General features: G+C 39.0%; 2 protein-coding genes across 4 annotated transcripts in view; both read right to left on the bottom strand.

Moving 5' to 3' along the window:
* Positions 1-17,500, bottom strand: part of LOC138059110 (uncharacterized) — a 146,539-nt gene that overhangs the window by 57,976 nt on the left and 71,063 nt on the right. The gene's annotated exons all lie outside the window — the stretch shown is intronic.
* The window catches only part of LOC138059114 (uncharacterized), a 37,272-nt gene that overhangs the window by 17,975 nt on the left and 1,797 nt on the right, over positions 1-17,500 (bottom strand). Inside the window, exons 2-3 of one of the 2 annotated variants that reach the window (XM_068904646.1) lie at positions 9,417-13,625; positions 4,149-5,250 (exon numbers count right to left, since the gene is read on the bottom strand). In XM_068904646.1, the coding sequence (XP_068760747.1) occupies positions 5,239-5,250; positions 9,417-13,592 (4,188 nt within the window). In that variant the 5' untranslated portion in view covers positions 13,593-13,625 and the 3' untranslated portion in view covers positions 4,149-5,238. Of the gene's footprint in view, positions 1-4,148; positions 5,251-9,416; positions 13,626-17,500 lie in introns of those variants that run through there. The other variant, XM_068904645.1, reaches the window with a different exon arrangement.

Here is a 17,500-nt window from a genome sequence, read left to right as displayed (position 1 = left end):
TTTACTCTACTGCGAAGAGAACGACTCCAATTTCGTTCCCAGGGTCTCTTTGTCAATGAGGAGACCAATGACAATGGAGACCCTGGGAACCAGGTTGAGAAAGACTCTTGCGGGGGAAGGAGAACATGAAGAGGATGCGAGGTAGATTCAACACTGAATGCTTTTCCATAACTTCTTATCTCTTTCCTTTAGAATCTTCTGAACTGGTGCTGTATTTTGAATAATCACCGACTATTACATGAACGCACGTTGGATATAAAAAGGTAAATAGTCTCATATATCCCACAAACGCCAATGGAATAATTGTTTTCTTAAATGTTCATTAAATTCTAAACGCGTGGCCACTTGGAAATTAAAGCCAATCAGTTTCCATCTTGGTGACACTTGACGCAATCAGTTTCCATATTATGTCCCCAACCATCTCTCAAGAAGCCTGGTTTGGACTTAGCGTTCAAAAATTGGAGACTTACTTTAATAAGGTTAAGAATGATATTTTGATGTCTATGAACGAGCAACATGTCACCTTGCTCGTATTATTAGATTTAAGTGCAGCTTTTGACACGATACATCATGATAAGCTGATTAGTCGTCTTGAGTCTGATTTGGGAATAACTGACAATGTGCTTGCCAGGTTTAAATCGTATCTATCTGACCGGTTCTAGCGTGTCTCTGTAAATGGTAGTCTCTCTGATCAGTTTCCTTTAAAACAAGGTGCTCCTCAAGGTTTATGTTTGGGCGCAATCTGTTTCAGATCGTTGAACGCCACCGCCCACAAGTCCACTGCGACGCAAATGACACACAGTTGTGTATATATCATTCAGCCCCAATCGATCTGCGGATGTCGATTTTGCCATCAAGTCCATGACTGACTGTATCAGTAGTATTAGGAGTTGGATGATTTCAGATAATCTTATGTTAAAACTATGATAAAAAGGAATGTTTAATTATAGGCACCAGGCAGCAGCTGGCCAAGGTCAGCATCAATTGCATTAAGGTTGGGTCGACTGATGTTTGTCCTGTAACAGCAGATAGAAACCTTGGCTCGTGGTTCGATAAGCATCTCACTATGTCAACTCATATCAGGGGCACTCAACGGGAATATAGTTCGAAGCAATTTAAAAATAGCATTGTTAAACGTATTTACAATTAAAACGGTAGATATAGGCATATTTTTAACCTCTAAAAATTTTTCATCTTTTCGGATTTCCTAGCTGAAAGTCTAGTGATCCGAAAATTATAGGGATCAAAACTAACCTTTTCGAAAATTTCAGCCAGAAGAAAGTCTCCCGAAAATTCTAGGTGACCTTTTTAGGGTAAAAATCCGTTAAAAATGGGCAATTATACCATGTTTTAGATGCTCGAAAATCATAGGAGAGGCAGGCAAGCAAGGAATTTTACAACAAATGTTCCGAAAATTCTAGATCTCAAATCGTCTTCCGAACAGATATTTTCCGAAAATTAACGTTGGGTGCCCCTGTCATATTAGCAAGATATGTGGTGTTGCCTTCTACCATTTGCGTAATATCAACGCATTCGCAAGTATTTGTCTCGAGAATCAACGGAAATGCTTGTCGATGCATTTCTTACATCTCGTGTTGATTATTGCAACAGTCCGGGCTGCCCAACTACCAGCTTAACAAATTGCAGAGAGCTTTGAACGCCACAGTCAGGCTATTTTGTAGTGCACCTACGTTTTGCCAGATCTCACTCCTTTTGCATGATCTGCATTGGCTACCTCTTAAAGCCCGGATACCATTTAAGATACTGTTTACTACATTTGAAACAATTTACGGCCTTGCCCCTAGTGTGTAAACCCCATTTACACACGCCAAAAAATCGGCACGGCACGACACGGCACATTTTTGTCACCTTCCCGAAACCACTTTAGCACGGCACTACTCATTTACACGACCAAAAACTAAAGATTTTTCTCTTGCTGGGAACGGTTCAAATTTTTAACTGGCAGCCCTAATTTTCGTCTGTTTGTTACCCGGAAAATGGCGGATAGACAACAAGCAATCATTTTGCATCGCGCGTTAAGCGTTAAATATGCCTTACATCAAAACGGATTAGCAATTGCTATTTTGCGGGCCAGTTTATTGTGAGATCTGTTTTTAATAAAAATAAAGTTCAAGTTAAAAACGTTAACAGTCTATTCAGGGACGAAAGCATGATATCGAGATCTCCTAGAAAACTCAGAAGGAAAAAGACAGAAAAAGACCTGGTTTTTAATAGTTGTTTATATTGGCCCTCCTCGGGCCAGCTTATTCCGTGGTTCTTCAAGTTTTTCTTTGGCGAACGGAACGTGTTTGTATCTCTTCGGCCGCCATTTTTTTTTTGGGGGGGGGGGGGTGAGTTAGGTTTTGGTATGCATCACGGAAGTGTAAGGGGAGGGGGAGAGGTTTAAGAGAAAGCAACACCGTAAGAAAACAGGGACGGGGGGGGGGGGGGGGGGTTTGGGACACAACCTACCCAACTAATTTAAAGTGCTACTGTGATCAAAAAATCACTTCCTTTTTTCTTCAGATTTTGAAAGTGTGATTGCTCAACACTTGCAAAAGTTTGAGCTTTGATTTTTATTTAAAGGTTGTTTACTTTGAGCGTAAGTTTTGGGCTTCATGGTCCGCCATTACTCACGTTCCGATTGGACATCAGAGGGTTGGATCTAGGGAAAAGTGACGTCATTGACTAACTGGCTTAAATTTTCAGCGAGTTCACGCACCTTATTATATGGAAAACACGAGTTTAAAAGTCTGAAAGCCCGAAACTCCCGTGCTGCATATTGATTCGGCCGCGTAAACACGCATTGCATTCTTGAACCATTGAGTCTTTGAAGTCATTTTCTCCTCGATCCAGCTCTCTCAAGACTTTAAAGTTAGTAATGGCCGTCCATAAAATAAGAAAAATCCAGTTAAAATAAACAGGTGTCTTTTTTAAAATCAAGGCTTTTTAGTTAACACAGTTTTGAAATCCAAAGAACAATAAAAATTGATTTTTTTGGTCATATTAGCAATTTAAAATGATTAGTACTGCTACAAAAGCGATGTGTAAGAAGAATCAGTAAATCTTGTTACGACACTCATACCGATCAAATATTTAAAGACGTTATTATTTACCGTTACACGACATGTATCTAACTGAAATAGGCAAAATAATGTACCAATTTAAGGTCGAATTGTTGCCAAATATCTTTAACAACACTTTTATATTAAAGAGCCAGGTTCATGGTTATAATCAGTACTACAGCTGTAGAACAGTAAGTTCTTTTCATTTTCCTATATGCAGAACCAACTTGCGGCTTTTTTCGTTCCAGTGACCAAGGACCTCTGTTTTTCGACACATTCAGCCTTGCTATTCAAAATTCAATAAGTGCTGCAACTTAAAAAAAAATCCCTCTTTCATAAAAGTGTTTTCCTTTATAAATTTTGACTTTCCCTTGAACCTCATTCTACTTCTTTTTGTTTGTTTTGTTATTTTACTTATTTCGCCTCTGTCGTTCCATTAATCACTGCAATTAATTTGATCAAGTCATAGTTGAGGAAGCCTGCACTCTATAAGCTTTATGGTTTCTCTGGGCTTTCTCGCCATTTTTTCCCTTTCCGTAATAAAAATGTCAGTAATGACTGATTTCGTATCCCTGATGAAAAGGAATGTATAGCCTTAAGCTTATGACAGCACTCTTACAAGTACTACAAGTAGCATGACCGTTAAGCTGTTGCATTAATTAAAAAGTTTTGATTAGACTGGTTTTCAATTGAGTGTCGAAAGTAATTCGATAATTACTTTGGTTTATGATTACTTCACTCATTGATTGGTTCAAAGTTCTCGCGCCACTTTTTCAATCAATCAGAAGTGAAACTAAAACCAATCGTGGCTCGCGCGTGCACATTTTCCCGCGCTTTGTGTCGGCTTCGTGTAATTACTTCGAGTTTTGATTGGTCTACTGGACAGTTTCCGTCCTTTTTGATTGGCCAAAGTAATTTCGACACTCAATTGAAAACCGCTCTACACACAACCTCGTTCCCAGGGTCTCCATTTTGGTTTATACATAGCAAGTCCCACAAATCGTTTATACTAGCTAAACAAAAAAGCAGTTATCAATCAAAAGGACAACAATATATCAAAGGAAAGGGAACCGTGACTAAACTTTTACGTAGCTTTTATCCAAACAGGTATTTATGTATTACAAATGCATTGGTGTAAGAAGAAAGTTACAGACGAAGCTAAGAACAATTTCTGTACTAATTTGGGAGACTGTGTATTATTTAACAAACGAGAAAAGAGTCTTTTATCGGGTTTTGAACCACGAGGCGAAGCAGAATGGTTTCAGACCCGATGAAACACGACCTGTGAGTTTATTGAACGGCTTCAAAAACATTCCACAAAAAGCGTGTCCCTCTTGAGAGGAGAGGAGTGAGAGGTGAGAGGAGAACATTAGGATACAAGAAAAACAAGCTATGCCTCATTAGTATGCTTTATGCACGTGACGTTTTTTCAATGACTTAATTAGATAGGCTGTTTCGTTCATGAAGTATTCATGTATTTGTGAAAAATCAAGTCAAATTACATACTTGGATAAAAAACGTCTTGGAGCAGGATAGGGAACCACATGAGGAGGAAGGAGGCTTCAGGAGGAAGCCGACTGCTCTCATAACTGCGCCAACCCTACTTATAAAGATTATAAACAGGTACACAAAACTATGAGTAACAAATCCGGCGCCCGACACGATAACTTCAGACCGTCTGGGTTCCTCGAGAACTCAAAACCGGAAACTTTAGATCCCCCCGGGCGTGTCGGAAAAAATCATGGCCGAGTAGTCGAAGAGATGGAGGTCCGACTTCAGATCACGCACTGACCATAAACTGGAGCTGTTTCAGTTCATTCGATCCCAGTTAAACTCCTTGCGGTGCTTGTAGACAAGCAAATGGTCGCCCTACCATTCCGGCGTTGGGATTCTTAAAAGAGTGAGTAATTTACGAAATGCTGTTGCATTAATCGTCTGCTAAAAATTTCGCATGGTTAATCGATACTGCAGGTCATGGAAACCATATTAATGACATGCATGCCCATCTACTACAAATCAACAAAAACTATACAGTTCTGCCAGTCTGACACCGAGTTTAGAATGTCCTTTTAGAAAGTTCATTTGTATTTGTCCAAAAAATACAAGAAAACAATGTGGTTCAATGATCACCGTCGTTTCTTCACATATTACAAGATAACCAGAAATTGGCTTCTTAAGCTTTGACCTGCGAGAAAACAAAACAACAAAACATTTGGTCAGCCCTCGTTTTTCCTGCTTGGCATCAACTACACAATTCAATCACCTGATCAATCATCCCTTTCTTCTCCTTCAATTATTCACTCAACGGATATAAAGTGGTCAAGGTTTTAGTAGATTCTCCAGTGGAATAAGACACTTCAGCTGATATAGGGATGAATTATCGCTTATTGCATTTTTTTAGCAAACGACACAGAGAACTTTAGCATCGCGTTTGCAAAAACGGCAAAACGTCAAGCTGTAAATTGCATTTTGCTACAAATATCAAGACGAGTTGGAATAATAGAACTTTCATGCTTTTCTTTGAGCTACGAACGTAAACCGGAAGTGGTCATTTCGCATACCCGGACAGCAGTCCCTCCAAAGACTGTTCAACTAATCGTCTCTAATAGAGAAAAGATACTCAGTAATATAAATGTGGTAGCGCCAAGACAGGTTAACAGGGAAAACATCTCACTTCCGGTTGCCACTCGTGACTCAAAGACGTCTCGTGCTTAAGCCACCAAAAGTGTTCAACAAGAGGTACGACCCTACCCAAAAATTTGCATGAGCATTGTTTCTATTTTCTCTTGGGACTTACAATGGTTCCAAGAGAAACGGAAAACAGTGCTTGTGCAAAATTTTGGAGAGACAAACAAAGAGTATTATGGTATTTTTGTTAGTGGCTAATGGTGCGAGAACAAGTCCACAAGCAAACCAGTCATGTAAGCCCATACCAACGTATATGGGAATTAAAAACACACATCCAAGCATTCACAATAGATAATGGTTTGTACCCTATATGAGGGCAAGCACGAAGTATATACAGAACATCTTGAGTACCGACGGTTGGCTTTTAAACAGGTCAACACTTATGGCCATCCCTCAAACTGACATTGGACATTTCGTAACAATAACACGACGCAATATCCCATCTTAATATGACAAGCTTACCGCTGTAAAAAGAAAGAAAATGAACAAGAAATAGCCTTTCTAAGCTAAGGAAAAAACCCCGTTGAAGACGGTCAACTTTCAATTGTTTTGCTGGGTACTACTATGTCAACACTCTAAAAGATTCAACTTTCCTGGAGCTTGCCTCGTTAGTCTAGTGGATATCGGAAACTGCAAGATGAAGCCATCGATCCGGGTTCATCATATTTTTGCTTTATAAGATCGAAATAATAGTCACAACATTTGAAGTTTTCCAAATCAAAGATAACGTTCAAGTTGGGCATATTACACCGCAGTTTCAACGCAACTGATTGCCTTAGACCTGTCCACGTTAGAAAGTTGGAGCTTTTCAAACCTGCACCCCTGACGACATTCAAAGATGCAATATTTGACATGTCATAAAGCAGATCAGTGGTGTATTTAATATTATCACAAAAATGTTTGTAAAAAACACTTTTACCCTCAATCGTTATTTCCTTGTTATTCCATAAAATGTATTTGTAAATGTTGTCCGGATCTTCGATTTCTCTGACTTTTGACCACCATTTTAATAGTTCATGATAAAAGGTTATTGGAAGTATTATTTGGTTAATGTCATAATTAAATTTAATTAAAAGTAAAACCCCTATGTTCCGTAATAAGTAATTTAGGTATACCTTCCAAAAATTGGAATATTCTGGGTCAACTATTCTTTTTAGCCAACTTAGTCTTAAGGCTTTAATCACAGTATCACAATCTAACATTATAAGTCCCCCTTGATCATAAGGTGCGTACGTCGAGAGTCGGGTAACTTTGTCTTTCCCATTCCACAAAAAATGAAAGACCAGGGTGTTAAATTATTTTATAACATCTGGCGGAGTACATATCACCGAATCATTTTTTGGAGTAGAAGTGTTCTTATGATGTTAACCTTGCCATGAATCGATAGCCCTCTTGACTTCCATAGATTTATTGTATTTTTAATTTTTTTCAACCTCTGCTTAAAATTTTTTTCTACCAATAGTTGTACATCATATGTTATAAAGATTCCTAAAAATTTAATGCATGTTTTCCACTTAACTCCTAATGGTTCATTTTTGCAGTTCTGACAGGAGCCAATCTACATTGCTTCTGTTTTCGTTACGTTAAGTTTAAGTCCAGACGCTTTCTCAAACAGTTCAAGTAATATAAATAAGGCTTGAGCAGAATCCAAATCTCATAGGATAGCTGTTGTGTCATCCGCAAACTGCAACAGTTTTGTTTCTAAACCGTCTATAGATATGCCTTTGATGTTTTCTTGATTTCTTATCGCAATGGCTAAGATTTCCACTGCCGTGACAAAAAGATAAGGACATAAGGGATCACCCTGCCTTACCCCACGATATATATTAAAGTACTGAGAGCACAGACCATTGCTTATAACACAACTTTGAATATCACTGTAAAAAGTCTTAACCCATTTTATCAAATCAGGCCCGAAGTTGAATTTTTCCAAGTAGTTTTCAAGAAAGTCCCATTCTAGGCTATCAAAGGCTTTTTGCAAAATCGATAAATAAAAGACCTGGCAATATCTTCACTTTGGTATATTCCATTATGTCTAGAATTGAACGAGTGTTGTCACTAATTTCTGCCTGGGATATATCCTGATTGGTTGTTATGAATCAATTCAGGTAAAAAACACTTCATTCGTTCAGCAATTAATAACTTTAGAAACAATTTTTGCATCAACGTTCAAAAGAGAAATTTTCCTCCAATTTGTAAGGTCACAACGGTCATGATCTTTTTTTCGCGATGAGTGTAATCACAGATTGTCGTTGTGATGGACTCATTTTTCCTTTTACAAAGGATTCGTTAAAACAGTTAACTAAAGGTTCCCCGGCCTAGAAAATCCCAAAAGGTTTTGTAGAATTCTATAGGTAGTCCATCATTTCTTGGTGCCTTATTTAATGAAAAGGAATTCAAGACCTTTGTACATTCCTCTATGTTTATTAATCCTTCTCCATGATGCACAGATTCAATAGAAAGTGTTGGTATAGGTAAATCTTCAAAGCATAATGTATTTTTTTTTCCGACGCTATTTCGTCTTGATTTGTAAAGATTTTCGTAAAAAGATCTCTCCGCTTCTAGGATTTCAAAAGGGTCAGTTGTAATAACTCCACTTAGACGAAGTTTCCGTATATGTTTCCTAGTATGATTTCTTCTCTCTAAATTCAAAAAATATTTGGAATGTTTTTCCCCACATTCATGCCACCTTGCTCGTGATCTGACAATTATGCCTTCCACTTTTTTCTCATATAATTGTTCTATTTTTTCTTTTAAAACATTTAAAGCTAACAAATTCTCTTGAGTAGGATTATCTTGATAAATTGAAGTAGCCTCCTTGAATTGATTATTTAGCTGTTGTTCCTCCATTTTTTGCTGTTTACACTTATTCATCGAATAAGATCTGGAGTATTTTTTTACACTATATTTAACCCAATCCCATACAGATCGCGGATCACTAAGATCTTTCTTCCCTTCCCTAGCCAAGTAGGCAGGAGACAACTTAATTCGTTTACATATTGCTTATTATTCAGAAGGGTGCAATTCAATTTCCAAAAACCTGGACCTTTAACCCTTTCATCAACGTCTTGAAATTCTATTACTATTGCAGAGTGATCAGTTTTTATACTCGAAATCATATCCGCCTCGCTAACGTTATCAGATAATGAGTTTGAAATAAGCCAATAGTCTAAGATTGAAAATATCAAAGGCTCTGATTGACTCCAGGTGTAGCTTCCTCTTGTTGGATTCTTTACTCACCAAATATCATGCAAATCCAGCTCGGACTGTATCTGCTCAATTGCGTTGATTACGGATTGTCTAGGTGTCAGAATTCCACCTCTTTTGTCAATTATGGGGTTTAAAGGACAGTTAAAATCTCCTCCCATGATAATATTTTCAATCACATCAAATTTTTTTGTTTATAATGGTTTGCAGGAATGATTGGTAAAAGGTAACCAGTTCATTGTCTCTGTTAGGACCATATATGTTAACTAAAAGGACGGGTTCTCAACTCTGCCTCGCCTATTGTGAATCTTCTCAGCTTGTTTAAAATGTTTGTTTCGTTGAAGTAGATTTGAAGTCTAAAGTAGATTGTACGTCGTGTAAGTTTAATAAAACGAAATGTCAGTTTGAGGGATAGAAATAAGTGACGACCTTTTAACCAAGACATTACAAACTTACCAGGCTTTTTGTCTCCTCTCTCGGGTATTTTACCTTGATAATTTCCAAGTTGAACTGCTTGCGTGAACAAATGGCAATGAGACCCATTCTAGGACTAGTTGCTAAAGGACAAGGCCAAAAAATATCAACGTCCCATTCAACATCCATTACACCGAGTAGATCTCCAGACCTTACGTTGAACAGCTCAAGGCGGCCGCCAATTGGGTGAACGGATTTCACAAAAATACACTCCTCGTCACCGATGAATTCACAATTGCAAGTGGTGAGATCATCAAATTTGAGGCGCACATTACCAGAAAATGCATCGAGAATGTAGGTGTCGGGCATGACAAAAACAGCAATAAATTGACCCTTGGGGGAAAATGATCCCATCAAACCTGACAAATGGGCACCCTGGAGTGCACGCCACAGTGGTTCGGTTTTACCCAATTGCCTCATTTCAATGAACTCTGGATCCATTCCAGGCGAGGCAAACAGCTGGAGGTCCCCGTAGCAAGCAATCAACCTCCCGTGAAGACGTTTAAATGTTACCACATTATCTCCACCAACAGTATTCAAAACGATCCCTTGTCGCGTTTCATGTGTTATGCATGCCACCTGATCATCTGAAATAGGAAAGACAGCACATGCGCCAAAACTCCATTGTCGCATGCAGACTGACAAATCCAAGTTCCACAGTTCAAGTGTGGTATTAGTTGAAATCAAAATGCCTTCTTTTAAAGTTACAAAATCAAAGATATGGTCACTCTCAAAATCTTTCTGTCCTTTAAGTTCCCCATTTAAAACGTCGCAAGCTATAATTCGCCATCTGCGCGATCCGAAACAAAGTATCGCATAAACACTCTCACCGGTTAACGAAAGTCGCAGACATCTGACAAGTTCGAGGCGGAACTCTGTGCTCTTCGTTGGTGCATTCCGATAAACTAGTTCAATGTAACCTTCACATGTGTGGTTCCTTAAAAGAGATTGGCTGTTAAGCACTACATCGGAATAATCGCGCGAAACCACACTCAGAGGATCGCCCAACAAAAAGCCACCGATTCTATGGGATTCTAACTCAAATGAATTTGTGCAAGGAACCAGAGGGCGCATCCAACAGAGAAGCTCGGGCCGGTCAGTCACGATTGAACGAAACGTTTGCTTGAAACCGAACCAATTTGAACACAAAAGAAATCGACTGTCTGGTGAAAACCTAATCATTCCAAAAAGCCCCCAAGGTACCTCTGCTAGAGTTGAAAAACCATTTTCTCGGTCAACTAAACAAATAGAGCCCGTTAAATGGGAAATTGCCACGAGCTTTCCATCTTGGGACATTGCAAAAGATAAAATGTCTTTTTCTCTGTTGACACGATCAATCTCCCTACCATCGTTCAGATTCCACATCGTAAGACATTTTGCATCGTCGGGACAATCAGTTAACATCTCGTCGCCGCAAATAGAACAGACAGAAAAACTGCACTTACTGGTAGGAAAAAGAGGCTTCAAGTCTCCATTAAAGGAGTAAGCAGTGTTTAGCACTCCTGGCAAAATGACATCCTTGATAGGATGAAATACCACAGAACGATAAAAACCAAAAGTCACTTGAAGTTGCGAAGTTGCAGGGATTCTAAATGGACCATGCAGGGAACCATACTGTTTTGGTTTAACATAACGCTCCCATATAAGATTACCTGAAGCAAGTGACCAAAACTGAATGCTTCCATCGCGGCATTCACACACCATGTATTCTAAGCTAGGGGACACATCCAAACAAGCCACTTGTGATCCACAAACAAACCGAGCTTGAATAGCTGTTTGGGAGTCATTCTTGTTTAAGAACTCCATGTAAGGTTTATCGGAATACTTGGTCTCCAGAAGCTGGCGAGACTCAGAAGATAATTTAGTTCTTCCGTCATTCAAGAGACATTGAAAGATGGTAAAGGGATATTCCTGTAAGGTTACGCGGTGATTCTTTAAAAGAATCAATAACGACGAAAGGGTTTCATGACAATCGGTAGATAATGTCTTAAAACTACCCTTCTTCATAATACCAACGATATCTTCAGTGGATGTTGGCAAGTTCACACAAAGCTTTGCGTACAAAAGCTCTGGGTCTGACACATATTTTCCAACCCCTCGTTCAAGGCTGCAGGATTTCATGTCCTGGTCTAACTGTAACATGTGCTGAACTCCATGTTCCAATGCATACCTTGAAGTGTCAGAAAAGGATTGCAGCTTACCAATACCTTTTCCCTTTAACTTGTCAAGCTCGTTACAGCAAAGAGTAGAAAGGGTCTTATGGCCTTCCATTTCCTCCACACTGAAAGAGTGCTGCCTGTAGCGTGACTTGTCTGTCAACCAGTCCTTGACTGATTTATGAGAGAAATGAATGCGGTCTTCGTGAACAGGAAGAAGTGATGACACAATGGTGATGGCTTTGCTTGCCTTTCGCATAACAATGGAGGACGACAAGTTCGTGCACAACAATTTAGGAACAAAACCCAATGGAAGTGGTTCTCTGGAAGCGGCAATGGCAGAAAGGAAACAAAGAAATTGTTCTTCAGTTATGTTTAGTTCTTTATGCAAGTCTTGTTCGAGCCGTTGAAAATACGACTGGTAAACACATGCGATGCCCGTCGGAAGGGTCTCGTCCAGTTGTTCCAAGGTGAGAAGAGTTGAACACTTGGACCTTACAAAATCCACCAAAAACTTGGCACACAGGAAGACTCCCTCTGACTTTTGCACAAGATCATCTAAGACCAGCTCACTCATTTCAGATTCCAATAAATCGCTAAGACTACGTTCAAAGTAAAAACGAATGACCTTCAAGTTCTCTTCATCTTTTGGCTCCAGTAGCAGTGGTTGTAAATCTTTCAGGTTGTCCCAAATGTTGACTTCGGGTCGCGTCGTCACCAGAAATCGAAGCCAAAGTGGTAAATTCTTAAACAACTTAGCAATCACATCAAGAAGATCATTTTGTCCTTGGTATTCACTTTCATCTAAAGCATCTATTAACACAAGAGATGTAAAATCTGGATCTGCTACCCTATTTAGAGGTTCTAAAAAAAGCAAATCAAACAGATCTTTCACTTCCATGTCGTTTATCTCTACACCCAGATTTCCAGAGCGCTGTTCGACAAGCGCTTTCTTGTACTCTGGAAGACAGGATGACAGGTGACAAGCTAAAGACTGCAACATCACCTTGGGATTCCTCTGGCGTGCTCTGTCATGGTGACAAAAATGGCTTCCCGCCAATCTGCCAGCTTCTTGCATTCTTTTACAAATCTCAGCAGCGATGACAGATTTCCCCATCCCTGCATTTCCACTGAGCACCAAGACACGATTTGGAGAACTTGCATCATCCAACCAGGTGTCGATTCTAGCAAAGAAAGACTCACGGGTTCCCTCCAAGTATCTCTTTGTATAATCTGTGATATCGGGTTCCGTGTCAACCCTTGCAAGTTTCTTTAGGATTTTGTCCTCCTGATTGGTGTTGTGTTGTGTCTCACGGCTTTCAGTGACAATTTGATGAATGTCTTGAATCATAGAATTGCTTTCCTTGACACTCTCCAGAACTGTGTCCTGACACTGACGCACCTCATTAAGTTGAGTCTTGAGATCTCTTTCACTCTCTGCCCAGTCCCGCAAGGCTTCAAGATAATCCTCCTCTCCACATCGCTCCGCGTTTAATCGATCAATCTCTGCCTGACTTAACCCAAGAGACACTAGAACAGCACTGATTTCCTGCCACAGAGAATTGAACATCAGATCATCGACACCAGTGGTTGTGATGTGCCCATACAACTGATTACGGAAAAACTTAATCCGAGCAAGGTTTGCCTCATGAGAAGTGTCACTTGGGGGCGGCTTGCAATGCCATCCGGTGTGGGGAGGGGTAAGTCCACAAATGTTGGTCAGAAGGAGGAACAGCAGAGTGATATCAAACGTGTTGGAGTCAGGGGCAGCTCCACCAACAGGAAAGAGCTTGTCCCACTGGTGACCATTGAGTATTCTTCTGCGTAACAGGTTGTTAAGGATAGAATAACAGGAATTAAGATCAGCTGCCAAGTTTGCAGGAGGGTGATGAGTGTCAAAAACACTTCTCAGTACAGTTGTTCCACCATCAATAATAAGTCGACTCAGCTTGGCCCCATTTGTCTTCTCCTTAGAGCTGGCCAGGGGACCAGGTGTGGCCATTGTAATCCAAACTGCTGAATTTTCACATCATATCTGCACAGAAAAGTAAAGAAAACATATGTAGTTTTTGACTGAGTGTAACCCATTCACAACTCAAACGCCCTTGGACGCCTCCCACTGACGAGTAAAATCGTGTGCCATTAGACAGAGTAAAAAGTGTCATTGTCAGGGGCCAATGAGTCAATGGATTGACTTATTGGATTCTATTGAGTTAAGTAACTGATTAACAATTACCACCATTGACTATCTTTATAAAAATTAAAGTATCTTCAGTGCATATGATTCACTTAAGCAAAAAAGCTAAGAAATCGAGGATCAAATGAGTGCCTGCATGGGCAGTTCAACAAGAATTACCTTTGGTTAAAACCGATAATCAAAGGCTCATGTGAGACAGCTCATGCATAAAGTGGATTATAATTAGCATTGGTAAAGAATACCCATGCATGCGCCATTCCGTTGGAGTGCATAGGGAGTACAATGGGTTTTTTTTTTCATGGTAGAGATGAGATCAGCAAATAGATTGCATCATGATTGCACTGCACTGTTCTTTTGAAGAAGAATGCAGTTATTTACAACTTAAAAGTCTTTTGTTATTGAAATTCTCGCCCCAAGCAATACATGTATGTTGCCACTGAACTTAACTTTGTCTTAAATATCTCCAGATACAGATGATATGGAAAAATCTCATTAACATTTTTTTTTTATCACAGTGAAGGGCCAACAATAATACTGTTTTGATTTGCTATGGTCAAACCCTTGCAGGGGTTCAATTTTGCAAGTTACATTGTAAATAAAATATTACTGTAAGTTGTCAGGTTCTTATCATTTAATGTATTTTTCCTTCCTTTTCATTGGCCGAGAGCCGACGACGTGACCTGCAAATAACTGCCTACAAATAAGTGTTTTGCTGCAAATGATATTGTGCTCGTGTAATTGAATCCACGCTCTTGTGTGAAAATGGCAGTTCGCTTTCCTGAGCTTTCAGAAAGTGATTTAAGGAAGCTCCAACCAGTTTTAACACTTTCAACAAACTGTGCTATTTAGAAGGACTGAATCTATCAAACGTTTTCACTTAATGGTAATATTATGATGCCATATGAAACACCAATAGATGCTTAACAAGATGCATTTATTAATGCGACGTACCAGGTTACCATGGCAACAAAAAGCCATCTACAAACAGCCTATCTTTTGTCTTTAAACGCATATATTTCAAAAATGAACTGGCTGAGCCCCATCTTTTATTGCTGGAGAGTGATTAGAACGCTAGGATAAAGCTTTCTGCAAAGTTTAAAAAAGTTTTCTGGAACAGATTCATAGCCACCTTCACAATTGAAAATTTTAAGTTGGCTCTGAATCCGCTCCAGAGAATTTTGTCAAACTTTGCCGAGAGTTTTGTCTTAGCCTGCTAATAACATTTTATTTTCAATTTTTCTTGCATGGTATGTTGAGTCAAAGTTCACTTTACTTACATACCGTATTAGAGACATACAATATCACTGTTAAACCTTACTGCACAAAAGGAACTGAACAACAACACAACAAAGCAAAAAGCCTACCCCTACCATGCACAACAAAACACTGTTTTAGCAAATGGAGTTCCTATCGAAGCCTCGCTTTCTTTGTCCAAATTATGGTAAATCATGTTACAGCAGTTATCAGTCACACATGTCCCTCAAAGACTTCTTTTCATTTTTCAAAAGTAAATTTTGGGTGGACATCAATTAAAATTTTTAATGTTTCCACGGCAATAGTCCTGTTCACTTGGCGACAGTCGAATTCATCATGGAAACATTTGATTGACGTCCACTTCACTTACTTTCCGAAATTGAAAAACAAGTCTTTGCGGGGCGCATGTGACTGATAACAGCTGTAATGTTCTTGTTTGAGTAAAGTGTATATTGCCCAAGTTGAACAAGTCTATAATTAAAAGCGGCATTCTCAATTTGACCGAAGGGAGTAACTTTTTGCAATGTTTTACTTTGCGGGTTTTCAATTCTGCAGGAACTATTTTTTTGTGGGGCTACAAGTAAGTCAATCCGCAAAATCCGCAAAAATAAGAACCTGCAAAATTTTCATGTTACATGTAGGTAAGTACATTGCATAATTCATTCTGAATTAATTAATGTAATTATGGCATTCAGTCAGCCCACCAGTGACCACTGATCAGCTGTCTTGTTGACGCATCACTGAATATCCCTCATTGAATGTAACAAAGAACAGTCCTGGTTTTTCTTCTCATGGCCAGTTCAAATGGTCTTAATACATGTACAAACCATCCTTCCAAAAAATACCTCGATCGTCTACCAAGTTTCAAAGATTTAGATATAATTTATTCACTCTAAATGGTACACAAGAACTCTGATTTTAACACCTTTTCTTCTGCTATCAGTTGTAAATATTATTCTCCACATAGTTTTTTCCAGCTAAAAAACACACATGCAACCTTCGCCCTTTCCAAATTTCTTAGTTTTTCATACCAATAACCTAAGCCTGAGGCAAAATTTAGACAATTTCCAAACCCACTTATTACATGTAGAAGAGCTTGATTTTCGCTTTAATATCATAGGTATTACTAGGACAAAAAAATGAGTATCCAAATTTGGATTTTAATCCTGCTATTCCTAATTACAAGTTTGAATATGTGCCGACACCTCTCTCTGCTGGAGGTGTTGGTATGTATATTGATGAGCAACTCAAATACACATATGTTCTAATGAAGTTTTAAGGCTCTTTGGATTGAGGGTGCAGGGTGCAGGTCAGGGTTGCAGGTCAATGTTTCACCATAGCATTATCTAAAGCATACATCTTACTCCAAAATGGCTGCCATTTTAGTATTATTTTGTTTCCTTGCCAATTGGCCCTTTTAGCCTCGCTTTCAGACATAAAATTAAAAGGAATATTTACTGTCCGGTAACCTTGAATGAGGTCAAAAGGGCCAATTTGCAGTCAAACAAAAGTTAGAATACAAAAATGGTGGCCATTCATACATTTTCCTATAAAAGATTCATGTCTCCTAAGGTCGATGAATTGTCAGAATTCTGTTAAATGGCTATGCCGATTGAAAAACAGCATTACCATGCATTGTCGTATCTATGAAAGGCAAGCGCTTCTTGGCCCTTTGGCTAAGATCAAGTGCCATTGTCAGACCACTGCAACCTGGTGCAGCATTACACGGTTAGTATAGGAAATCATATAAACGCGAGTGCATTCCACAACTTATGGTCGCAAGTGATGTTTTCAAAGTTCTCAAAATTACATTACTATTTTTTATTTGTTATATGCTCAACAAAATCACTCCATTACTTTGTTTCCATAGCAACTTCCATATTGCAATCTATTTATGCATTGGTTGTTGACCAATCAGAAACGCAATATTTTGTTGAGTATATAATAAACCCTGTTACCAGTTCGCATGAGGGCATTCTAGGCCACATTTAATATTTCTCATAGTTTTTTGTTTCCACCAATTTTGTCCCAACATAGTTCGTCAATATTCCGCGCAACTCAACTGTGAATTGTGGTGGACTTTTTGCTCATGGTGGGTATTGTGCTGTCCCATTTCTCCAGAATTTTTGCGGTCACACAAATTTTTGAACCTTGTTATCGGCGTTTCACATTGACCCTCACTTTTATACTTTCACAACTCCTACTCAACATTATCTAACCAGTGAATTTTTGCCTTCAACCCACCGCAAAACCTTTTGTTTAAACAAGCATCTAAGGGAAGACACATGAATTTATTGAACCTTTCTTTAACAGGGTTTTGCCTTGACCCGCAAGTTTGTGCTGGAAAAACTCTCATTTGGAACTTTTGGCAACCAGACTGGACCAACTAGGACAAGATTATTGCTTTAAACAGCATTTAATCAGAGAGTTTTTTCCTTCAGCACATGCTGTGCTAAGTT

Source organism: Montipora capricornis, chromosome 8, assembly GCF_036669925.1.
Source record: "Montipora capricornis isolate CH-2021 chromosome 8, ASM3666992v2, whole genome shotgun sequence".
In the NCBI taxonomy this organism is placed as follows: domain Eukaryota; kingdom Metazoa; phylum Cnidaria; class Anthozoa; order Scleractinia; family Acroporidae; genus Montipora; species Montipora capricornis.
The sequence above is the reverse complement of the archived record's forward strand: the minus strand, read 5'-3'. Positions and strand labels throughout refer to the sequence as shown.